Raw genomic sequence first — 26046 nt, 5'->3', positions numbered from 1 at the left:
AGTGAGGCAGAAAATAGCAGACATTACAACACCTAGCAGAACGAACATGAATTGAGTTTGTTGAATGAACCACATCTAAGGTAAACCTAACCATGCAAACAGGGCTGTATTCAGAAAGCCCAATTTTGAGCATAGCTTGATAAAGCTGTACATGCATCGTCAGGAACAAAACATGAAAAACCAAACTTTAAATAATCAGGGTTATACTTCCTCCGTTTCTGCTCGCCCCACACTGTTTTGTCATTTCACTTGAGGTAGCCTACTAAAATCGATCCATTTTGCCCCTCGCATGGACTGTAGTTAGCTAACCAGACATTTGTACTTTTTTTCAGGTTTATTTTTTCTCACACCTTAAGTCCTCTGATGCTCCCCAGGGGAGGCTCGTGTCACACTTTGAAAACTGCTGAATTAAAGGATTAAAGAAAGACGTGGAAAGTTGGTCTGATTTGAAAATGAATATAATTGGTAGAATAAATCTGTTTAAGATGATGTGGCTGCCTAGATTTTTATAAACTAAACATAACTCCTCTAAATGCATTCTTTAAAGAGGCTAATTCTCGCTTCATTCTTTTGGTCAAACAAAGCTCACAGAGCAAAAGACAGAGAAAGTTATTGTATTACCCATGGGAGGAGGTTTAAATTTATCCAATTTAAAATATTACCACCATGCAGCTCAAATGTTGTACATTGACCATATAATAAATAATGCAAATGAAAGTTCAGGGATAGATAGCTCTCTAATCAAAAGGGTTTAACTGTAAACTTTATAATCAATAGTACATTCAATGGCTGGAAAAAAAAATAGAAAAGCACATTGGATTAAAATTTAAATCCCAAAACACATAAATTTGGAATAGCTCCTCTATAGTGATTCAAAATACAAAACTCAGTTGGGAAACATAGACAATCTTAGGAATCCAAACAAAAGCAGATATCACAAACCAAGGTTCAATGTGCTCATATAAGGAACTAGAAGATGAATATGGACTAAAAGATATAGAAATGTTTAGGTACAAAATGGACCTCAAATACGGAATAGCAAAAGAAATATGGGAAAAAGGAAGGGGATAAAAGGATGAGAGTAATAGGGGCTACATATGATATCCTAATTAAGGCTGAAAATAATGAGAAATTATTAGACAAATAAGGTTACTACAAATGAAAATCTACGACAGAGATAAAAATACATAAATGTGATAGTAACTCCTCAGATAAATGCTTAAAGTGCAGTACACAAAGCGACTTCCTCACTCATGCCTTTTGGTATTGTGTGAAAATTCAAGAAATTTGTAAGAAGACCAAGAATCTGCCAACGTAAGTTTGTGTTCACTCCAAAGACGTTGGCTAAGCTTCATGCTGTATTTATGTCATGGTTCATTAATTTAAGATCATGGAATGATTATGAATTGATGACAGATGTCACACATTACTGGGCGATTCAACGATGTAGGAGTAAATGTCTGGGTATGACACCTCTGGAATCTGAGTTGGGTCTTTCACCCATTTCTTGATCAGTAGGCTATATGGACATATAGCCCCTATGTCAAGTTTTTCTATATTACGACCCCGATCGTCGCTCAGCAACGACATTATGTATGTGTCTGACTGACTAATCTTAGCCTTTTCACTTGCTTTCTGACCAACAAATGCTAGCAACACAAAATAAACATGGATTACAGGGGATTTGTATTTACCGCAAGTGGTTGGTTTTCATCCAAATGGGGGTGTGGCCTAATTTGAAGATATCTACTGTTACAATTCTTTACTGTAATTGTTTCCTAATCCAATGGATGACAGTTACAACCCAGAACCAGTGTGGAGGGTGAGCAATGTTCCCAGAAGAGGTTTTGGACGTAGTCCTCTTCAGGAAAACCCAAGGGGGCAATTGCCTACAATGGCCCCCAACCCAGAGAGGGGCATGTGGTCAAAACTACCCAACCCAAAGGGGCGATCATCTGCAATGCTTCTCAATCCATAGAGGGGTGTGTGGGCAACACCCCCAACTGCCTACAGGGGGATTCACAGGCAATGCTCCTCAACGCAGTGGGCAATTGCCTGTAATATTCCCAATTAACTGAAGAGCATGTGGTCAATGCTCCCCAACCCAAGGAGGCGATCGCCTGCAATTCTCCCCACCCTAGTGAGTCAATCAGGTTCAACCCTTACTTCATTCAGCTGCAAAACCAAATGGAGGTCATTAAACATGACAATCACTTCTTAAGAGAGATCATGCACTTTTTTCATTCACATGTGCTTAACCTGTTTAGGCAAAGAGCAGACCTTAAGAACCAGCTGAGTGAAGCTGAGAAGAACAGCGAGCTGAAGGCTCAACAGAGATAAAGACAGACTAAGAAAGAAAATGAAAGAGAGGGAAAAGAAAGAGAAAGAATAAAAGAAAGCAATGGAAAAGAAAGAGAAAGAAAAAAGAAGGCAATGGAAAAGAAAGAGAAAGAAAAGAGAGAAGCGCTTAAAAAAGAAAGAGAAAGAAGAGAAGAAGGAGCATTGATAGGGGTGTGCAAAGCTTCCAGTATTTGTATTTGTATTTGTAGAGGTTTAAAAAGTATTTCTATTCAAATAAATTTAAAATAGCTGTAAAAGTCAATTTTTTGAGTTGCACTTCTAAGTTAGGATATGTATGTGTAAAAATAAGCAGCTATTATAATAATTAGGGATAAATATGAAATATTGGTTGATGTTTTGCATTTGATGCATCTAATATAAGTGATTTAGATTGACTTGAAGGGGCAGAACATGACTGTAATGGTGATATTTTTAATTTTGTTTTTAATTTCTTTTTCTTTTTTTTAAATTTCAGTGCCTGTTTATATAAAGATTTGACTGGTTTGATGGTTGTAGTTCCTGACAGAGACCAAGTGATAATACAGTAACTCAAATGGAAAAAAATCATGGAGTATTAAAATATCAGGGCAGCACTTTTAGTCAATGATGATTTTATTTGTTTAAAATCATAGAGATTGTACATTTTTTATGATCTAGCAGAATGCCCAAATATTTAACTTTATTAGCAATATCAACATCCATGCAAATATCAAGCAGATCATTGATATATAATGAAAATAAAATTGGGCCCAGAATAGACCCCTGAGAGACCCCCACTGCGGAACCAAGGTGAGGAGATCTGACACCGCTGACCATAGTGCAATGTTCTCTCTCTATCAAATATGACTCAAACCATTTAATGGCTTGAGTGAGATTAAAATGAGTTTTGAAAGAAGCACTTTAGAGATCTAGAAACACAACCATTTTTATCCAGCATGTATTTGCCTTTCTTTCAAAACAATACGAAAGCGGACTTGGTGGAATGATGAGTTTGAAATCCAAATTGTAGAGGATGCAAGGGGGTTTGGCTGTCTTTAAGATGTTCTATTATTTGATTAGCAATAACATTCCGAATTACTGAGCTAACAGATGAATGCTAACATAAGAGAATCCTGAACGACACTCAATCCGGGCAGGTGCACAAATATTCACTGTGGTCACATGGGGAAAGGCAACATTTTGATAGGATGTTTTTCTTGAACTTGCTTTAAACCTATTTGTTCAAAATAAGTACTTTTATAAATACTTCTGCTGAACCCATGCCACCAGGTGGGGCCTAACATTTATATTTGCGGCAATTAAGAAAGCATCTGTTCATAAATGCTGACGTGAGATGTCAGATTTTGCATGATAAAGTGTGTCTGGTGACTTTCTGTATTGACTGCTATGTGTTAGGTGTGCGCTGTTCACGTCATGGGTCATGCATTGTGTATTTTATTGTTGTCACGTTATTATGATATTATAGTGAGAGCTTGAACACCGCCATTTGATGGTATTATTGATATAGTATTATGTTGTCAGACTGGCACAGTGATAGTGGTTAGCACTAACACCTCCCAGCGAGAACGTCCGGGTTTGAGTCTGACTCAGGCCTTTCTGGGTGGCGTTTGCATGTTGCGTGTTTTTTCTCCGGGCACTCCAGCTACTGTGTTTTTGTTGTGAGGATATTATTATGGTATTTCTGGTTTGCATTATATTATATTATTTGCATCTAGTTTGCCCACCAGAATTTCCAAACCAAAATAGCCACTGATACCAACTAAAGTTCTCCTAGTCTATGAACGCACTTCCAATGTGCCCTCTTGTTTATATCCCTTGTCTTTTTTGTCCCTAGGTTCTTTTTCTTTGATGACTACTGTACATATGTTGTTCCACTGACAACTTGGACAAACAGGGACACGCTTCCCCTGTGCTGGAAACCAAATCTATCTTAAAAAACAAACAAAAAAAAGCTGAAGTAAGGGGCAAAGCTCTATAGAAGCCCTTCTCTTCAGTTCAGTGATTTTAGACATAAGATCATGACCTGGATGACTGAGAACCTTCACAGATATAAATCAAATCTTAAAATTACCATAACAATTTCAAAGACAGGGAAACAGTTGAAACATCAGTGATGTCATTATTCTATAGCTATGACATTGAACAATAATTTGCTTTATATCTAGTTGTAGGAGCCAATATGAGTTTTTGTTGATTATTTAGTTTTTTCCCAATGATGTGTATGTGAGTGAATGTATGTGGTGAGTGACTGGGTGTGTCTAGCCCCATCTGGTGGGTACCTGAAAGGAGGGTGGAGCCAGAGAGGCAGAGAAAGGCATAAGACCCAGCAGGACTGCAGCCAGGTGTGGCTGGAAAAGAGGCAACAGGTTCTTGACCATGCTGGACCGTGCTGGTGGACCTGCAATCCTCCCCTACCTGCCTGTTAGTTGTCATGATCAAATTTCATTTACTTGGAATAAATGGTCAGAAGGGATCGACCGGAACACTGTTACCTAGTCATCATTCAAACTGCATGTGTCAAACCCAGCCATTAAAAGGAGTGAAATTGCGATTACACTAGTCATTTCTACAAGCTTTGAGTTGTTCATCCAATTTTCCCTGGCACATTTTATGATTGAAAGAGGAGCCTGTGTGAATTGCCAAGTTCTCACCTCAGGGGGTTTAAACCTGTGCTACTCAATGACAGGGACAGATGTGAAGCCACCATCTTGGCTCAATGTCTTTGGTTTTACCACCCTAGTGTCAGACAGCTCCTCTTGATTTCCATCATCTCTGCATTCATTCTCTCTTCACAAGTTACCTGTCTCCTTTTCCTTACACAGAGAACCACCACAGTATGATGCTTGCGGATGAGAAACACCTGGTGTTCACTGGATCTAACGCCCGACGTTCTACCCCAAAACTTCATTTATTGACTCATCAAATCAGATTATTTTTCTTTATGCTCTTAGACTTTTGGAAAATTCAAAATTTCAATCTTCAAAAAAAAAAAAAAAAGTGTTAAAGTATGACGAGGGCTGAACATTTCATGCCGAATACTGAGACGTCTCTGTGTGAATTAGGAAGGACACTCAAGGGACACTCCATCACCCACTGATTTTGGTTTTAATCAAGCTGACTTCAAGGCAAATCTCATGGAATCAACCATTCATACCTTTATTATAGCTAACACAGCGACCCAGGTTCCTGGCTTGTCATCATTCAAGCATTTCACAATCATGAGAATATGACAATAACACAATGATGCCACATTTGTGGTACTATCGCCACAAGTTCCTTTAGAGAAAGTCACACAGAATTTGATGGCAGACACACAGCCTGATTAAACAAACCATCACTGTCTTGTTCTAGATGTTCATAAATATGTGCCAGAGAACCTGGTCATTGGGGAGTCGTGCTGGAAGTAGTGGCTGTTAACATGTATGATTTTTGGAGAAATCTGGGCCATCACCATGTGGCCTTATAAATTATGGACTAACAGAGTTAAAGGTGGGCTGATTCAGGCACGGGACTGTAGTTGCATTACAGTTCTGCACTCTTGCAGCTCTCCTATCCATCTATAAAGCAGACAGTTCCCATAATGAAAATCCCACAGTGATAACTGTATCATATCGACCAGTAGTACAAATTAAACAGCGGTTACTTGTGAGTGACCGCTCATTACATTGTGAGTACAATGTTTTTGATTGTAATACTAACGGACAACACTTTTCAAATCCCAGTGAACCCGAAACTATTCTTCACAGTGTTACAAGTCAATTAAACGTCAAGAGGAAGCTACATTTCTTATAGGCTGTTATGGTTTTTCCACATGCACATTCCCTTTGTCTATCCTACAATTAGTAAAAACTCATTGGGCACAGAAAATAAACACCACGGAAACATATAAATCAACACCGCTCATAAAAGTTAAAAGATTGTGCTGAAAGATGAGACTTCAAAATACATAAACAATTTGCATAATCACAAAGTTAGTAATATGATTCCCTGTTCTCAGCGACATCTGAGTGATTGTACAATCCAGCTCTAATAACGTGGAACACATTTAAACCTGCAGTAACTCGTTTTCTTTCTCACCACTTGGGGGCAGAAGGAATAAGTGTGAACACAAAGGGAACATATCACCATACAAGTCCACAAACAGCTGCTTGTTTCAGCGTCCACGTGTTATGAACAACACCTCTATTCCATGGGACTGGTATTTGTGTCCACCTGATAAATGTTAGTCCAGTGTTCACTCATTGTTGCAACTGGTGTCGTTTGAGGACACTGTCTTCGGGTGAAAAATACTCCATAAGCAAGTCTCTAACTTTGTCTGTCTGCTAGAGCAGGGAGTGCGGAGTTGGTCTGAAGAGCTTTTTCTGTGGAAACAGCAGCTTAACATAAGGCTGTAAGAGCAGATAAGTGTAAGCTTTCAACCAGACAGCTGAACAATGAGCTGAAACTCACTGCGGTGCTACATATAACCAAGCACTGCTGAGTCAACTGACATGTTTATGTTGAAATTTAATATACTTCTATTGATATAAAATGATCAATTCCATATTTTGAGGTTAACTAAAAAAAAGTTATAAAACTCTGTAGGTTTTGTCTGTGTATGTCTATGATCAATGTTTGTAGGAATAATCAACAGCATCATGGGAAACTTTTATCAGAGGCCTGTCTGTGTGACATAAAAAGATAGACTTATCATCCCAAGAAATCAGATTCCTGTTAATACACATATCAGTAACAAAGACAGTATATCTGATTGCTTGGAGGTTGTAGCATAACTGTTATGGAATGATGCACACTGTTGTTCTACACTTCATTCAATGTTCCCCATTGAGTTTGAGTGGCTGTCATCTTTAGTTTCCATCAACTGCCCTTTGACCAAACTTACGTCAATGTTTAACTGACTGCTCTTTACATAAAGAACTGAGCAACCAAGTTGGCGATGCCCAGCAGGATCAGCATGCTGTGGAAGAGGGCTGATGGCCAGCGCAGCCGGCCCTGCCGTTTCTGGGAGATCATGTGGACTAAGGCAGGGAAGACGAACACTAAAGCCAGTCCACAAGTTGCTCCAGAATACCTGTGAGACACACAAAGTTCATCAGCATCACAACGTCAGGAAACTTCAACACTAGCAGTGAGGAATATACAATGACAATGGCAAACTACTTGACATGCTAAAGTCTACGTTAATGTGGCTCGCCTGTGGACAAATAAAACTAAATATTGAATTGAGTTATGCTGCCCTCAAACGGTGATCAACTGACAATGAGGTCATGCTACAGTCTGAAGAAAGATTGTATTTGGACGTACAAAGGTATTTACCAGAATATGCAGTCATGATGTAACATGGAGATTGAAACACCTGGTCTGCTGGTCTACATCAAACATCTAGTCTGATGTCTCTGCGACCCAACTCCAGACAACCAATGTAATACAATCTACAAAGCAATCAAATGCGGTCTTGGCCTTTACAGTTTACTTCAATGGGACATCTGCACTTCTTCAGTGATTTTTCTAATTTTTCTTTTACCAATGACATCAAAAGTCTCCGTCTGCTCCAGTACCAGGATGTGATTATAACCACATTATGAACAGTCCCGTATTCTCAGAGCCTCAAATGTAACTAGAGAATAAATGAATTTTAAGCAGCCTAAAGTCTGAAACCCTTGTCATCACATTACAAAGAGTGTATTTCCACCTTCAATGCATAACTGAGTTAATGTTATTTCATAGTTTTATGGTTGTCTGTTTTGTTCTTATATTGCAGACAATAACCCTTAAATGAGCACGTGTGTCCAAACTGTTTACTGGTATTCTACCTGTCATCAAATTCTGGCAACACTAAATCCCTTGAGATGTCTGCAATTACATTCTGACAAGCCTAGAGCAACTAGAGTTAGGTTGCATGAGAAAACTAATTAAAGACAGCCCCGATTTAATTGAACGGTTATCTTTAAGTAAAGATAAGAAGTCACAATTCTTCTGACTTAAAAATATATATGTAAGATACGTGTAATTGAATACTGAATAGAAAAAAATCCAAATCCGTCCTCACTTTTTGACTAATAACAATGTTCAATGAGTTAAATGAAGTAGCTCATTACAGACTCTTGTCAAATTTCAACTGATGTATTGAACGGACATCTCAGCCGAGTAAAACAGAAGTGTTACTCCCACTCCAGACACATATGATAAATACACCGTATGTAGTAATCCAAAGTGTCATCACTCCATTGGTTTATCTTATTGCACATTTGTGTGGAATTTTGTCATAATCAGGATAGGACCTCCTGAGTTTTGGTTAAAAAGGTGTGCTGTGATGTTAAAAGGCCCTTTAACCTTTGACCAACAAATTCAAATCAGTTCATCCTTGAGTCCAAATGATCATTGGGTACTAATGTGAAGAAATGACATCAAGGTATATGTGACATATCACAATCAATTAATAAAAAAATCAACAGACAAGAAAATAAAAAAAATGAAATAATTACAAAAATACATGAGAATTACAGATCAATAAATAGAATCGAAATAAATGAAAAATCCCATAAATAAATAAAGTTCTTTACACATCAGTGCGGCAAAAGTCCCAAATATCTGTTGTGAAATAGACAGAAACTGTTTAAACGTACCGTATGATTGATCCAATATTAGGGTAAAACATGGCCATCAGAACACCAGCTCCGACGATTAAGACGTTCAGCACAAAAACATGACAGAAACTAAAGAGAGACAATCAAGTATCAAGTTAAGACATAATCAAAGACTAGTCAAAGGAAAAAAGAATATAATACAGACATCAGTCTGTATTGAACAAAGGACTGTTGTGTTCCTTTGTCATCTGGGTTAGGCGCTAATGAAATAAAATAAATTACAGAAGTAGTCAAACAGGGCTAATTACGTCTAGATAGGCTGGTGTGATTGGACACCATTCCATGGGACAAGCTCATGATTTCTGATTATGATATCACCAATAGCAAGGAAAGACATCATAAAGGTAAACAAGGGTACTTTGAAGAATGTAATGGAAAAATCTGAGCCTTGTTTAAAAATTGTTTTGCTAACCACTAGGCTGTCCCGGTACTGGTATTGATGATAATCGTGGTATTAAAAACAATACCATAATATCATGTAATGATCAACTATCACTTGAATACAGGATGTGTTTTACATCTGTCCATTTTCTTTAAAATACAGTATGCTAAATATAAAGAGCCTTAAAATAAATAGTTTTCCCCAAACTTTAACCAGTATTTTACGTTTTCAAAATGTATGCCTCTCCCCAAAAGAGCAATTTGCTCACTTTTAACCGAACGAGGGTTATAGTGTGAACAAAAATATGTTTATCTGTGCATGTCAAATGTGCTCTTTTGGGAAGCACTGGTTCTTACACATTACACATTAATGACAAAATCTTTACTAGGTACCTGGGGTAAAGATTTCCAAATATCTGACTCATTATCTGCACCCGCACCAAATATCCCAACAGGGGGTAGACTGTGATCATCTGGAACAGCAGGAAGAACCGAGCCACGAACACCATCACATCACTGCTGGGGAAGTTGTCTAAGAAGTTCTGGAAGAGAAAAACACCAGTTGGCCTTCTTTGACAAATCTGCTGGGAAGATGCAACCACAGTACTATGCAGATGGAGACGCAGAAATAGATTCAAACTAAGAAAATCAATATTTTGGAGTGCCCCATCCCTAACCCAGAACGACATGGAATAAAAGCAAAAGAACGCTTCTCTCCAAACATTACTCAAATCTGTTATGTGTTACGTATGTTGAAGCAATGACGTTTCTGCTACCAAAGGCCCAAGGACTATCAAACAGTTATGAAATACTAGGTTTCACTCATTAAAAAAAAATAATAATAATACATTCTGAAAGGAATAAAAACTTAAGTGTAAATCTTACTGGTTCGATGCATTCTTTGAAGAGAGGAGGTGCGGGAAAGGAACCAAAGATCAACACTCCAACATACAGATAGGTCACCCCTACTAGAAGATAAGCCACAGACAAATCCCGCACCTGGAACCAACAACATACTTGGTATTAGGCATGACTTGAGTCACTCTGGGGTCAATAATCAGTGATAGACAGGAGGCTTGTTTTGACTACATTTGTTAACATTTTATCTGAAGACTCCTCCTTATCTTAGGACGATAAAAATGCTGCCATGGCTGGCATTGATTCACATAGTCCACTGATGAAACTTGTGAGATTGAACTGTGTTTATTTGAATTAAGAGAGCAGAGAGCATTTTAGAGTGCTATGCAGTGGCGTAGTGTATGAAGCTTCATGTGAGAAAAGTGGGGAGAGGGGCTCACATTCTTCTCTTGGTTTTTGTTGCTCTTCATGAGGGTGATGATGCAGTTGTGAATGAAGAAGGCCAGAGTGAGAACACCTGTCAGCTGAGGGAAGAACTTTCTGAACTCTGAAAGAACAACAAAAAAAGATCCTCAATAACAGTTTTGCTTCCCCAGTGGTTGTACTATTCATAATTCCCACAGTCAATGTATTCAAAGGAAAAGGGACGTTTGATTTACACTCAGGGATCTGACCATATCCAACCGGGTGGCAATCTTGTCAGTACCTACTGAGCTGTTTGGACATCAAGCGATGGACAGACCAATACCAGTGTCCTAACTCGATAGGGCTAAAATATTTTCCCTGATTACGTCAATAGGTTCAGCAATAACGACACTAATTATAGTACCATTTCCAAATAGATTGATAATGAATACCTGGGCAAGAATGCCTTTGTTGCTGTGTGGACACACATAAGCTTTAAAAGTTGCGGCTGCTTTACCTGGAACAAAGAACTGGGTTGACTCAATCCAGTGGAACTCTAGGTGGAAGCCAAGGTGGGCAGTTTTGACAGTGACCAGCACAATGAGGTAGACCACTGATATGGTACCTGGAAGGAATGACACAACAATGGATATATGAGTGACGTGGAACAATATTAAAGAATGAAAACACTAGTAGACACTGTGTCGCACCTCAGTTAACTTATCCAAAAATGTTTACCCACTCTTTACTGCTATTGGTCTATCTTACCCAAGAATGTGAACCTTGCGAAAAAGGAAGCTGAGCGGAAGCAGAGCAGAGGCAGCAGCAGTAGGATGAGGTAGAGGGGAATGGTGCCGGTTTTATTCCAATAGTGTTCGAAAGAGCTGCCGTCAGAGGAATCATTTCCTCTGCTGCCGAGATACATCATGCTGACGCTGTAGTTCTTTCCAGGGTCAGGATATGGGTGTGGACAAATAACTGGCGATCAAAAATAAGAGAATTAACATACACACAGGTCACTGACTGGTTTTTTTCCTATTTGCCTCACAACTGTGAGGCAAATAGGAAAAAATATGTCTACAGACAGCGGACACATCCAGCATGAAAGTCTACAATGAGACTACAGCTAAAACTTCAACAGAGGTGAAGAATGCATAGTGTAATAGACTTACCCTTCTCTGAGCCGTTGGTTCCAAATACTGAATCTGATATATTGACATTGTGAGAATAGTCTACAGACAGGAGAGAGAAAAGCAAATTTAGAAGGACAATCACAAATTTTCCCCTGTCTACAAAAAATTATTTTTCCTTTTTTTAAAAGACACAGCCATTAATGCAATAGACACCAGAAGCTGAAATCAAAACCCAAATTGAGCAAATGTCTTTTGTCGGAAATACCCAGAACATCCAGTTTGTTACAGCTTTATAAATATATAAATACTCAGATGCAATTTGAAATACATTTTATGGTTAATGTCAAATTGAATGCTTGCTATTGGCTCCACCTTTGCTGAGTGAGTCACTACAAACATTTTCCTTAAAAAAAAATGTGGAGAGCATTCTAATCATTTGAAATTTTGATGCTACACACATTAAAAACTTAGAGGTGAACACATGACTAGGAAGACATTGGATTTTAAACACTGGACTGATCCCTAAGAGCAACACAACAGCTTTGTCAGGACATTAATGATGGACTCACAACCCCAGCACTTTGTACGGATACAAGTGGCCACAGTACAGACACAGAATAATGTTAAAACTGATGTGTTCATTTAAACAATCCAGGAAGAGGAACTACACATTTGTGTGATACTTCCTTTCTTTTGCTGACAAGCAGACTGTGACTTACTGAAAATAAACTGCCCAGTGTTGTAGAGGAAGTTGGACATGAGGACCCAGTAGACCACCATGGCTCCAATAATTGACACCATGGAGAAGAACAAGCTGGACCACTGACCGAACTTTCCGAAGTAGAACTTACAAACATCTGGAAATTCCCAGTCGGATGTGTCCAAGTGTGCTGAAAAGAATACAGGGAATAACTTTAAAAGCTGTTATTTGAATTTGAAAAAAGTAAAAGGTGAAAGAATATATTTTTAAGATTCCCAAGGGGCGACTTGTTTCAAGGGAAACATCTGTGTCACTGTATGCATTTGTACGGAAACATCTGTCTCAGTCATGTAAGTTAGGAAATTAACTTTAAAATTTTTGTTAGGCTGTAGTTCACAAACACCCAACACCCAAAGAGTTGTTGAACTAGTGTCTACGCACAGAACAAGATAAAACCAACTAAACCTCGGTCCAAATCATGAAAAAAAGAAAAGCGTGGCAGAAAAAGAGGAACAGCGCCTGACACAAAGCAAAAAACACCTCATCTGTCAAACAGGTGCTGACAAAACAAAATGAAGAGAACCCACAGTGTGACTCATCATGGTCTAGTGCAGTGTCACGGTACAGTACGTGTCATCTGCTGATGTCTGATGTCTGACATTAAAAATGATGACTTTTTAATTTAATGTGATTGTTCTGTTACGTTTGAATCATTAAAATCAGGAACTGTGAGAAAGGGATCCTCTATCTCTCACTTCCAGTTGTGACAAACCTGAGACACACTCAAGTCCATTTTGGGATGGGAGGACAAAATCTAAAAAGAACAAAAAACTACTGTGCAAACACTTAAAGCACAGGCACAGAGCTTACATTAAGATGTGACCTGGGCGATCCAGTATGCACTGAGGTTGCATTTGACCACATTTGGAGGTGGTCTGAGTCACAATAAAGACCAGCTTTACTCAACAGAAGTGCTCTGCGTCAGCAGTTTTCCCTGATCTATTCAGAACAAACAACAACTATCATAAATACCGTGATCCGTAACACCGTACAAACTACCATAAGTGATGTCTGTTCACTAGCAATGGAAGCTTTTTAAAATATTCTTTCTGTGTAGCTGTTAACTAAGCTGTCTAGCTTTTTAGAAAATAAATAAATCTCAGTAAGAATTCACAAATTAAAGTGTTTAATATGAGTACGGGAGTGTGATTCTGTGTTAATTACTGATGCAGACATGCTGATGTATGAAAGTAAGTGTAATGTTGTAAGAACGTGATCATATCATAATATAAGTATATAAGTCCTCAATCACCAGTGTCTTTATTTACCTTAATTACAGGAGCTTACAGTGTGTCTAGAAATGCCTGAGTGGAGATCAATAAGTAATAACTTAACGTGTGTGCTAAAGTCATGACCCACATACATAAAACAGCTCAGTTTTCAGATCTGGAACAGTGGTAGAGATCCATTAGAGACGGCAGCTGTTAAAATATTCTGCTGTGCCCCAGATGATGTTGGGGTTTATTTGCACACAGAGCATGAAACTGAGATCGGATCTGGAGACACGTCTCAATGTCAGGTCAGACCACGTTTATCTAAAACTCAAATGCAACCGGATTTCCCAAGATCAACAGAATTTCACTTATGATTAAGTCCAATCATGAGAACTGACATCTGCACCGTCAGTGTCATATCTAACTTGGAGTGAGGTGTGAGGTGTGAAATCTGGCAATGACATGCTGAATGAGCCACTCCTCTGTGAAAACACACAACAAATACCAGTTGCAGACATGAGACATAATAGAAATCGGTTAACAAACACTACCAAAGCTCAGGATTTCATCATTTATAAAATTAAAGAGCCCACACAAGATCCAATACTCTAAGTTATTACTTTACCACAAGATGAATGTAGATACATTCAAACTCTGTATCTCAACGCTGACCTATTCAAATATTTAAAAGGACCATTGTACAAGAAAACCTCTATTTAAGAACATTCTTTTCGCATTTCTGTTGACCTAAACTGTGATGACAATTTAGTTATTCCAACTTTCTCTCGTGGTGTAAAGCAGACCCATCAACACTCACACCTTTGTTGTGAAGCACCCACTTTCAGGCTTTATGACACGCCCAAATAAATCTTACGTCAAATATAAGAAAGCCAGAAAGCCTCTCCTTGATGTAAAACAACTATGACGTTTTTATAGGCTTTCTCGGCGCACACACAATGCAAACCACTGGTTTGCCGTTTTAGGTGAATGGTAAACCAAATCAAAACCTAGCACTCAGCAGAGAACGGGTTCTAAAAAAAAATAGAGCTATACTACTACTACTACTAATGCCATCATCATCATAATAGTTGGCTGTTAGTTTTACATTTTAGAACAAAATGTTGCAGCACTTACGTATTGTCTTTGGTGATTTCAGGACAATGTAACAACAGTACAACATCAGCAGGCCTACGAGGATGATGATGATAATGCCCAGAGTGAAACCGGCCTGAAGGAATGAAGCAAACATTGACTATCAGTTCTCTATATTTGTCCTGTAGGACTAATTTAATATGCTTCGAACAATCTTAGGTCCTGAAGTGTGTGAGATAAAGCAATTCACCTGCTTCATTCCCCAGGGCATGCTGAGTATAGATGTGCCCATCATTGTGTTCCATATGGCAAATCTGTGAGGAGAGAAAAGTTGGGTGATCAAAGCAGTCAAAGACAATCGTTCAAGACAAAGAAACCGGTTACTGACAATAACAGGGCTTACATGGTAACAATACTGGGGTTTTTAGAGGCATGGTCGCTGCCGCTCACTTTGAAAGCTGTCCCAAGAGGACTGTAGACGTAGATCTCCTCTGGTGTGGGGATCACATGGTTTGGAGGACTCTGGAGAAAATAAATTAGAAGGACACTAAAGATGAAGTCCTCAAATGGAGACTAACAACCTACAATTTGAACGGAAAGCTACCATGAAATATGCAGCATTCATTTACCTGATGGAATCAATTCTACTAATGTTAACCCATGTGGCTATAAATAATTAATCAACCATGAAACTATCAACTATGAAACAGAAGTCATGCTATCATATCCCCCGTATCTCTGTTGTGCAGGAAATGAAGATAAGATAATCCTTTATATATCCCACAGTGGCTCTAACTAAGCTAGCAACAAACTCCTTACAGCCCCAGAAACACATTTGTTTCATTATTTGTAATGCTAGTTCATAGTGCTACATCTGACACCACTGATGGCAACATATTATTACAGGAAATGGAACATAGAACTCAGATTAAAGGATCTATACTCAAGTTTAAATCACATTAAATAGACAAAATCTATTTTTTAATTATTCCACATACACAAAAGTTATATAGTGTGTATATCATCCGAATCCTATGCCAAAACCTGACATGCACCTCCCAGAAATGCAACGACACGGGTTGTAAAAGCGGTGACTGGTCCGAAATGCCAAAATATTGCCAAAACTAAAACTTAATGGGATGACGGAAAAACATGGTCCATGCGTGCGTTACTTCTGGGCCTGACTATTGTACGTCCTTATTGTCAGAATTCCCCCAAAAACTTTCTGAAAAGCCTCCATTTGATAGGAACTCAAAGACATTTAAATTCCTTCTCCTTAAACTTATAAGTTACAAGTTCTATCATGTCTTATCTGAGTACCCCATTATGCTAACTGAGCATTTATCTCTCAGCTTACTTGTGGTTCCTAGAGTTTCCCAAAGGATAACAGGAGGCAGAGCCTTCAGCTACTATCTGCTCTCCTTACATGTCCAACCAGAATCACAGGCGGAATCTTTGTTGTCATTGTATAATTGTATACAACTAAATTACTATCAGCAGGAGCATAAGTGGTGTATTTATTCACCATAAAACACTACAGGACAGGACATCAAGCAAAGTATCAAATGGAATTTACAAATATGTATATAATTTATCAAAATTACACATACACTACACTGAAGAGGCTTGCGATTTTGATAAAGTTTGCTTAGGTGATCCCCAAACCATCCCGTAGTTACGATGCTATAGGTCCGGGCTGCTGGGGGAAACTCTGGCCCATCTTTATATATCCCTTTATTGCTTGTCATTCTCTCTATCATAGCTTATTACTCAACCTACCAACAGTCTGTCAGAAGAGCCAGTCAGTCTGCCGTAATAATGTACTCTGCTGTTGAGGATGGCAGCCTCAGCAGAGATTCTTTCCTGTGGGTCGTTAACATCTACAATGTTCCTGGGCTCCACATGGAAAGGCCTAGAACAAAAACAAAAAAACATTCCATTCATCAAACTATTTGAGTTCTGAGAGCTGGCCATAAGCAACCAATGTTCATGTTTTCTTGCACTTTTTACCATTTTCTCACATTCTGTAGACATTTAACTGATCAAAATGTAATTGAGAAATTTCATTCCATCAATTTACTTATACAGAGAACAAATACATACACACGCAATACATGGCTTGAGTTAAGAAATTCTCACATAAAACAAAAACACCTGTATGTGGCTTGTTAGAAGAGAGTGCTTATGATGCTTTGTGCTAGGAGGCTAGTTGGTCACTGTGAAATACCTAACTGGATTAAAATCACACAAACTGCTAATACAGTAGGGAATGATCCTATGTGGTGCCAAACTCACACATACACACTCACACAGCTAACATCTTAGTACCTGCTCGCCAATTGAATCCCAGGAAGCCAAGTTCATAGAAAGTACCTTGTTTATTATCTGACAAACACTGCCAGCAAAAAGAAACATGCAGGGTCTAGGTCAGCTGACCACCGCCCATGCTAGACCAACTCTGTATTTGATCATTGCATTGCATTTGGGGGGAAAAATGACATCCAGATTTGGTGCTGAGTACAGAGAAAAACCTATTTAACATTCAGTATAGAGCTTTGTCAAGGAGTGGCTTATGAAGCTTCCTCTTATGTGCTGTAAGGTTTGAGAGCTTGATTTAAGAGAGATTAGAGCATCTTGGCAACCCTGTTTGTGTCACATTAACCAAAAAGATAAAAAAAAAGGTTTGGGCGAGAACTCTGCCGCCACTATTGAAAGAGAAGCAGGAAGTAGAAACAACAATTAACCCGACAGGTAGAGAAAAGGTACTGTAGACACAACAGACATGTAGACAATAAAACGCATGCATCAACAGTGACTGTAGATTTACTCTCACTGTCAAAAGAGAAAGAAAAATTTCTGCACCAGGTCTGGATGACATGACGTTTTGGCCTTCTGCATCCAGTCACTGAGTCAGGACATGAACACCTCAGAACACAGAATTACTCTCGGTGACGATGTCTTGCCTCCGCATTACTTTCAGGACGACTCGATTTATTTTTAAGTTTATAGGGAACCTCTGAGAACCTCTTGTCTTAAAGCAATGCTAAAAAACAAATACATGCATTTGTTACATTTGGGTGGGACTAAAATGATGCAGTGCAAGTAAAGAAAATTTGAGGAAAAGATTATCATTGTCATTATAATTATCTTTTTATTATACTCTTGATTTTCTTTACTAAAAAAGGATTACTGTAACTTCAATGAAGACCTGACCACATATTAAGTAAATTGTGGAACCTTGATTTTTCAAGTGTTTACTATCTCTGTATTAGCTGTACCTCTGAGGCTTGGGGTGCCAGTAAAAGCAAAGAACTCTTTCAAGTTATCTAATGAACGGCATGAACCAATGTGCAGCTCTGTCTCAAAGGATAGACTTATTCTGTGTCACGTTGCAGACAAGAGCAATGCTGGTAAATACTGCGTATTGATTGGTGTAGTGTTTCATAGTCGACTACCTTTTAGTCTTGACGTCCAGTGAGTCTGTGGAACTCTCCCCCATATGCTCCGTGCTCAGCAGAGGCCTTGATTCCTCCTCCATGATCCTCCTGACTTTGAGCTACAGCCTCTCAACTCACATCACCTGACTGGGAGGAAATAAAATCATAAAATCTAACTGGATACAAACATAGCAACCATAAAATACTGGCCATGCAGTACAATTGCTAACGCCAAGTGCATGCAACTGCATGGACTTTTGAAACATATGAAAACCAACGGAAACAGGAAGCATCAATTTCAAGCCTGTGGGATCAATTTAATTCTCTCAGTCTGACCTGCTTATTTTTTCAGGAGAAAAAAAATTAACTCAGTCCTTAATAAAACAGGACATAATAGTAGAAACAAATTCTAGATTGTGGAATCAACATATTAGGTCCCTTTTCCAAAGATTCAAAACACAGTTCCCAAGGTCTTCATAAAATGTCCACAAGGATCAAGCCCTTCTCACCATGAATAAACAACCCTGTTCAGAACAGATCACACATGCAAAAATATATGAAAATATATGAAAAAACGTTGCTGCCATGAAACATCTTCTCTTTTCTACAGTCACCAGATTACAAGAAGAACACAGTAGCTTCAGATTCTACTATCATAGTGGATCATCCTCATCTCTAGTGAGAAGACCCTCAAACCTCTATAGAGTGAACTATATGAGATTGTCCATTCAAGGGAAACTTATGCATACATTTTCAATTATAATAAAACACTAATATGAGGAGTGAGTATATAGTGTTCTATGCCCCCACAAAATTTATATAGACTTTTAATGTGACAAAGATTACTACTGCAAATACCACATTTAATTCATTTAATCACTGGGGATGGCCGTTTAACAATAGACAAAAATTATAATAAAAACCAAATGATCAGCTTGGTTTCACAGAGGCTGGACTATATCAACAATTATCATCATGGACTAAAGTAGACAAAGCCTATTTAAAATCAACTGTGTCATAGTGACGTCGCCAACAAACAGCTTTCTTAACTGGTGTTTTTCATAGTACATCATGGTAGTGTGTGTAGCTGGCCTCCCTTGGGAATTCTCATATCTCACAGTAGAGGCCAGTGACAATATTATCCAGAGCTACAACACATGACTCCGACCAATGCAGCCTCCCGTTTATTCTCAGTCTCTTCATGTGGTAAACCTCACCTACTTTATTGCCCTGACTACAAGAAAAAAAAAGCAGACACGTGCCATCCTATGTACTTCTTGTGATTGCCATAAAAATAAAGACACTCTTAAGACCTCTGTGCTCAATTCACTCATTATGTCAGATCATTACACAGGTCAGATGTTGGTTCCTGCTTCGGCCTTCAGGTCTGTCACACCTCCTCCAGTGCGGAGTTTCAACCAGATGGAGTTCATCAGCATACAAACCTAATATGATTTGTCCACATTACTGTGGATGCTGCAGCTAGTAATGACAGTAACATTATAGAAAATTACATTTAACCTCAGCTATTAGCCTCAGCTATTAGACTTGGTAAAACAGCAAGCAAAAAACAAAACAAAAACAACAACAACAACAACAACAAAAAAACATTGAGCACAAGTATTTCTTATTTGTCAGTAGTTTTGGAAGAGACAGAGAGTATTGATTGGCATTTTAGGAAAATATTTGCTCAGGTAGCGTTTCAGTCGACGCTTGAGAGAAAATGTTTCCCTTAAAAGGCTAGTAAACAAACTCTAATCTGAATGGACAGCAGAATCACATTTTTGACCACGGCATACCAGAGAAAATGACTGCTTCTGCTTCTACATCCTGCAGTTTGTGTTTCATAATACATTCCCTTTAAGCTACAAGCAAGCTAATGACAGCCCACACAAGCTTTTCTCGTGTTTATTTGAAACCACTTTTCCACCATGTTCTTTTTGTAATGTATAATAAATTACATTTCATAGTGTGGTTGTCATGTACAATGTTTGCCTCATTTATTTCTCCACAATAGGAGAAAACAAATAAACAGGTCTCTCAGTTATTTGAACAATACAATGTATCTATTCTTTCATCTGTCTTTCATCAGTATCTGTACACATCCTTTGCTTAATGCAGTTACATACTGCAGCTGCTATCTGACTCAGACCGAACTGTCACATTCAGACCTTGCCTTGCATTAAAATTCGTATTGGTGAATCCGATGTCAAGTGACCACCTTAAAAAGTACAAGTGTGAGCGCACGCATGGCGCATAGAGATTTTTCCCTCCTTCTTCGCATCAAACAGTCAGTCATGTCATCTACATACCGGCAGTTCCAGTGCTGTCTCAGCAAACCCCGTACACAACCAGGGGCCCTGTGACAACACAAGTACACCCCAGGACAAAGTACACCGACTCTGTCTGAGGTGTCACGCTCTAAGGGAAGAGTACATTTGAAAGACTTACCGGCGTCACGTTCAACGACGAACAAGAAAGAGCAAAGTTTTATGTGACTTTTCAGTAGTTTCGCTTATTAACTATAACTAAGCTAACAGCCCGCGAACGAAATGACCAATGAAAAAAATAATAACGATAATAATATTAATACGTACCAAAATTTGAAGTGTTTCTTTCTTCAGGCCATCTCCGGTTTGCTACCTGTTAAAAATGTTTTTCCAACACAAAGTTGAGCTGAAAATCAGACGTAAACACAGCGGCGACGACGGCGGTCTACCGGCTTTAGCCCTTTTAGACAGTAGCAGCTCAAAGAAGGAAATACAAACATTCAATCAGCATAACCGACCACAATATGAATGTAGAAGAAGTGACGCTTAGGATAAGTTTAGCATATCGCCTTCATATTGCGAGTATGTCGTGTTGTTGTGGTTGTTACTGCCAGTCCGTCTTCATCTACTTCTTCTTCGTCTTTCGTTTTAATGTCGTAGATTAGTATCGATATACAAATATCGATACTTCGTGATTCAGCCATGTGTGTGATTTTTTAGAATCGATCTTCACATCAAAATATCGATACCAAAGTAAAAAGAGTGACAGAGAGGTAGCTCAGGAAAATGACCCTACTCTTCAGACAGACGCCCTTCAGAGAGGCAGGCAGGCAACATCCAGGTAGTGAAAAAAAAATCACAGTGCCCATCACAGGCATATTACACGTAGATCATGTCAACATGCTGTTGTTTCTTAACAAAATCATAAATGGGAGCACGCAGAACGTGACTTTTGTTATCAAAGTTCAAGTTCTGTCAAGTTCTAACCTGAAAACCACTCTAATCCAAAAAGGATTATATCTAAGTGAGGGAGACTGTTCTTATTTATTTATTTATTTATTGCTCAGACTTTCAGTTGACTTGTTCATTTGCACAGACTGTCTATAATTGCTCTGATTAAAGAGAAGTCTGATATTTGGCAACTTGTTTAATTCTTATACGGACGTATAAAACACAATTTTCATAGTTACATTCACAAATGTTCATTGTAAAAGTCGTAATTTTCATATATATACAAGCTGACATTTAAAGGTATCGATATGGATGTAGGTATCGGGATATTAGCCTTGGTATTTCTTGGTATCTGATCGAAAAGAAAAATAGTGGTATCGCACATCCCTCATAGATGTGCAGGGCTGCCACCGACTGGACTGGAGGGTGGACCCAATGCGGAAGTGCCCAAAACATCAGGTTCATCCGAGTTCATGGAGTGGCCGCTTGAGGCTCGCTCCATAACGAAGTCAATCCCTCGATTTTACAGTACATATAAACACAGTGTTTATTATCTTATTTATCTAAATCTAAAATTCATAAACTCTATTGATGATATATATCTTTTTTTATCCGGGGTATACTTCTGCGCCTGCACGGCCTGGATCTCTGCATTCATCTGTAAATATGAATATTGATTTTGAGAAATACTACTTGCTCCCCTTCCCTTCTTGGTAGACAACGGAAAAAATGTTTCTACCGTTTGACATTTGCTCTTAATTTTAACAAAGTTCACATTCCATGTAAGCTTTTAATCACACCACATGCCAAGAAACCAATCTGCTTTAACTTTCCAAAGATCTTGTTCATGCAGTTAACAGGATAAGTGTGGTCAAATAATCTGGATCTTTATAGATATTTGCAATTTAGGTATTATGTACTTAGTACTATGTACTTAGTTATAGGTCAGACAATGGATGTTGAAACATATCAAAATTATACATGGTGTCACAAGAGCTAGATAGATAGATAGATAGATAGATAGATAGATAGATAGATAGATAGATAGATAGATAGATAGATAGATAGATAGATAGATAGATAGATAGATAGATAGATAGATAGATAGATAGATGGGAGAAAGAGAGTAGCATGACAATGCAGCTTGAGACGTGGGGGAAAAAAACTAATTTCAGAACAATGGAATAGTACATTATCTCTTTGTTGGAGGGAATTTGGGTGGAAAAATATGATTTGTTTTTTAGAGCCCCAGCTCAGAGGATGTCTGATGTGTTCTGGGACTGTCTAGTCATTTCAAAATATTGGGAATAAACTAAGGTGACTGTGGAAAAAATCACGGTCGTATCACTGCTCTCTGCAAGACAGGACTATTCATCCACATTTCAGATCTGTGTATATAGCACAGCATCATGTAGAAACAGAGAAACTGTTTCTGTAATCAGAACCTGGTTCTCAAAGATAAATAAAAGTAAAGATTTACCAGAAAAAGACAAAAGGCCTAGATCAGACAGTCTCTAAAATGCTTTTCTTTTTGTCCTACATGACATATTCCAGTAAAACTTTTACAAGTACACTTTTAGACTGAATACAAAAGTGCTCTGGCTGCAGCTCCCTCCCTCACTCCACCCTCTCCCCTGGCTGATTGAACTCACTTGCTTCCCATATACTCATCAAGCCTTCATAAAGTCCCATTCAGTGGTGATTATGCAGCAGAGCCTCTGAGATCTGTTAGGCTTTTTCTAGTTCTTGCCTGCCACTTTTTGACCCTTGTCTTTCCTTTGTCCCATTTGTTTGGGTGAGCTTTGATTAACCTCATCATCCAGTCCAACTCTCTCCATACTACAGTGCTATGACCACCTGCCACCAGCTGCCAAGGGAGTCCACCATCTTCACCCATTTCCCACCTCTTGTGTATTTTGTTATTAGGCGGTTCAGTTGCCCAGGTTTGTGTCAGTGTCTGCATTGGCCTCCAGGTGTTGAGGAAACCTAACAGATCATGCAGTTGAATTAGCAGTTTCTTGTCCCTCAACCACAGCATGCTCTAGGAAACCAGTAGCGCTTTTCATGAGCACCTGCTCCCCCTAATTTAAACAAAACAAAATCTCTTCAATGACATCCAATCAAGATTTTAAATATACTATATTGTTTTAAATGTACTGTGTCACAGATAGCCCATCAGACCCTACAGCTCAGCACAGGTGAAATGTTTTTGGTCTACCACTTGACTTTTTGTCCTATAACTCTCAGGATCTTTTAAGAAATTAGAATTTACTGTCTTACTGCCACCAGCCTCAGCGGTGATGGCGCATTGCGAGAGGCTTAATGTGCAGGTCATCGATGCTGCCACGCTGAAAGACAGAAACCCCTTTTGCCCTTGCCATCAGGAGCTCATAACGGTGCGAATGCCTAAAAGAAGATTACATATAAGCCAGATTTTTACACAGAGTTTTCCTTTTAAAGGCTAAGGTCTTCATTTTTGATCAGCTGCTGAACACATGGTCTAGTTTTTGTCTCTTGCTCCAGTTTGTTCTTTTTGCATTTTGAAGCTCTACTTACAATCTGGTTACAATTCACCTTCATCAAAAGCAAATATTTGTAGTTTTTCACAGGTATAAACCAAATCCTGCTCTCCTGCTCTCCTGCTCTCTGGGTCACTGGAACCGTCTATTAATATTTTTAAATAAGAAGTCATTGTTCTGTTCAGATATTACATTATTCACAAGTTAATTTCTCTAGAATCCTCATATTAGACAAAAAGGAACTGAGAACCATCCTTGTTTGCTATGTTCCTGTTTTCTACAATCCTGGTGCGTTTTCACTTTCCTTTTCCCTGGCCATTCATGGACACAGTGATGCCCTTCTACCTCTTCCTCTCATGTATTTGTTCTTCTTCTGGTGTTTTGCATAGAATTAGCACCAGTCGCTGAAGTGGAAGTTGTAACCAGTTAAAAATACGATCATATGCAGTATGTTCAGATACTAATATATGAGTTTTACTTAAGTATTTGGGTTTTTAGCACATTATCATTTTGCAGTGCAACTTAAAATACATGTATAAATTACACATTTTTAGTGTAATGGTGTAGTGTAGTGAAGTCCAAGCAGTTGCATTTTAATAGTGCATTATAAAGGTTCCAGAAGTGTTTGAAGGTATTCTTTACAATCACATTTAATGCATTCATAATGTTTGTATGCACTGTGTAAACACAGCCTGTGCTGCATTTAAGATAATAATTTGACCATTCTATTACTGTAACAGCTGACATAACGAGAAAAAGATAAGAGGAGAACCAACCATCAAATCAAACTGTCTCTTTACAACAAAAGTTGGCATTCGCGCTTCAGAATGAGCGAATGTCAGCGTAGCTTTATGTTATTCAGCCTTGAGTAAAGAGGCCATAAAAACCATTAAAAGAGCAAAGGTTTCAAACAATATGACAGGCAGTCACATACGGGGGCCAGTGACAGAAGTTCCTAAATTCTTCGTCATTTTACATCTTTTAACGGCAAAAAAACAAAACTTGGTGGTCGCTTGTCTGCATGACTCTCATTCCTTCTCACTGTAATAAGCAAAGCTTTATTTTACAGTGGTGTTCTTTGTGAATCTATCTGTCTATCTATTGAAACTGGCAGCTTTTTTGAGTGCAAACCTATATTTTAATAAAAATTGCTGTTGAGTTTCAACAGTGCAAATAATAACATTATCATAGTAACAATTATTATGGTCAGTGCTTCCGCTGACTCCTTCTCAGTGGCCACTCCTTCTCCTTCTCCCCTTTTGTGTGACTGACGGTTCTGTTAAGTCAATAAACTTATTCTGCCTCGTACGGGCCTGTTTGTCTGCACTTGTGTTCGCCAGCTTCAAAAAGGAAACCGCTCAGTTCCCTCTTTGTAATTTCAGCTGTAAGAAACAGCACCAACCCCTCTGCCACCTCATGGGCCAGGGTGATAAGCCCTGACATCAAAATATCTGATGTACTTACATATGTTTCCTGTTTTCATTTTGTGAAGAAGTGTGTGTGTGTGATTCCACATATCTGTCTTGCCTTGTGTCTTTTGTCTGCGTGCTTTTCCCCTCATTTGTCTCTTCTGACTCTTGTTATATAGTGCATATATAACCCCACTTTTCGTACTTGTCTAGTCGTCTGTGACATTTCTCCTGTTCTGAAGCTCCTCCAAGATGAGTTATCATCTGTGTTGGTTTCTCTGTGCTGTGAATTGTGTGTTAATGTTCATTTCCTTGTGTTCTTTGTTTCTGGAGTACACCTGTGTTTGGATCTGTGGTTTCGGTTCACGTGCCTCCCATGATTTTGAGTTGTCTTTAAAATAATTTTGCCTGCCTCCCTCTGTGTCCTGCATTTGGGTGCAACTGCTACGAAACCTTGACGTTATCCGATTGATATATTTCGTCAAATCCACTGAAAAGATTCAATCATGGATTCCAAATCATTCTCCTCGTACAACAATACACTGCATCACTGTATGAGGTACCTTCCCACAGTCAGTGTATTTCTTATAGAAGATGGTGGTCAGCATGCCCCCAGCACAGAAACCATGC

General features: G+C 38.7%; 1 protein-coding gene across 1 annotated transcript; it reads right to left on the bottom strand.

The window, feature by feature from the left end:
* Nucleotides 1-5426: 5426 nt before the first annotated feature.
* Nucleotides 5427-21185, bottom strand: slc38a9 (solute carrier family 38 member 9). Its single transcript, XM_047570161.1, has 15 exons — nucleotides 20865-21185; nucleotides 18286-18414; nucleotides 16610-16742; nucleotides 15234-15352; nucleotides 15081-15144; nucleotides 14873-14966; nucleotides 12484-12654; nucleotides 11804-11863; nucleotides 11400-11609; nucleotides 11149-11256; nucleotides 10667-10773; nucleotides 10254-10367; nucleotides 9762-9910; nucleotides 8967-9056; nucleotides 5427-7411 (listed from the first exon to the last, which is right to left on the bottom strand). Exons 2-15 carry the CDS (start codon nucleotides 18366-18368, stop codon nucleotides 7246-7248), a joined length of 1668 nt encoding a protein of 555 aa, XP_047426117.1. The 5' UTR covers nucleotides 18369-18414; nucleotides 20865-21185; the 3' UTR covers nucleotides 5427-7245.
* Nucleotides 21186-26046: the final 4861 nt, after the last annotated feature.

This window comes from Mugil cephalus, chromosome 19 (genome assembly GCF_022458985.1).
Source record: "Mugil cephalus isolate CIBA_MC_2020 chromosome 19, CIBA_Mcephalus_1.1, whole genome shotgun sequence".
NCBI lineage: Eukaryota > Metazoa > Chordata > Actinopteri > Mugiliformes > Mugilidae > Mugil > Mugil cephalus.
The sequence above is the reverse complement of the archived record's forward strand: the minus strand, read 5'-3'. Positions and strand labels throughout refer to the sequence as shown.

Excerpts from the sequence above, each read along its gene's own strand:
- slc38a9 (XM_047570161.1), bottom strand. The coding sequence starts at position 18,368 with ATGGAGGAGGAATCAAGGCCTCTGCTGAGCACGGAGCATATGGGGGAG. Across the intron at positions 11,864-12,483 it reads CACTGGGCAGTTTATTTTCA|ACTATTCTCACAATGTCAAT; the intron begins GTAAGTCACAGT and ends TCCTGTCTGTAG. Across the intron at positions 11,257-11,399 it reads CGCAAGGTTCACATTCTTGG|GTACCATATCAGTGGTCTAC; the intron begins GTAAGATAGACC and ends CATTCCTTCCAG.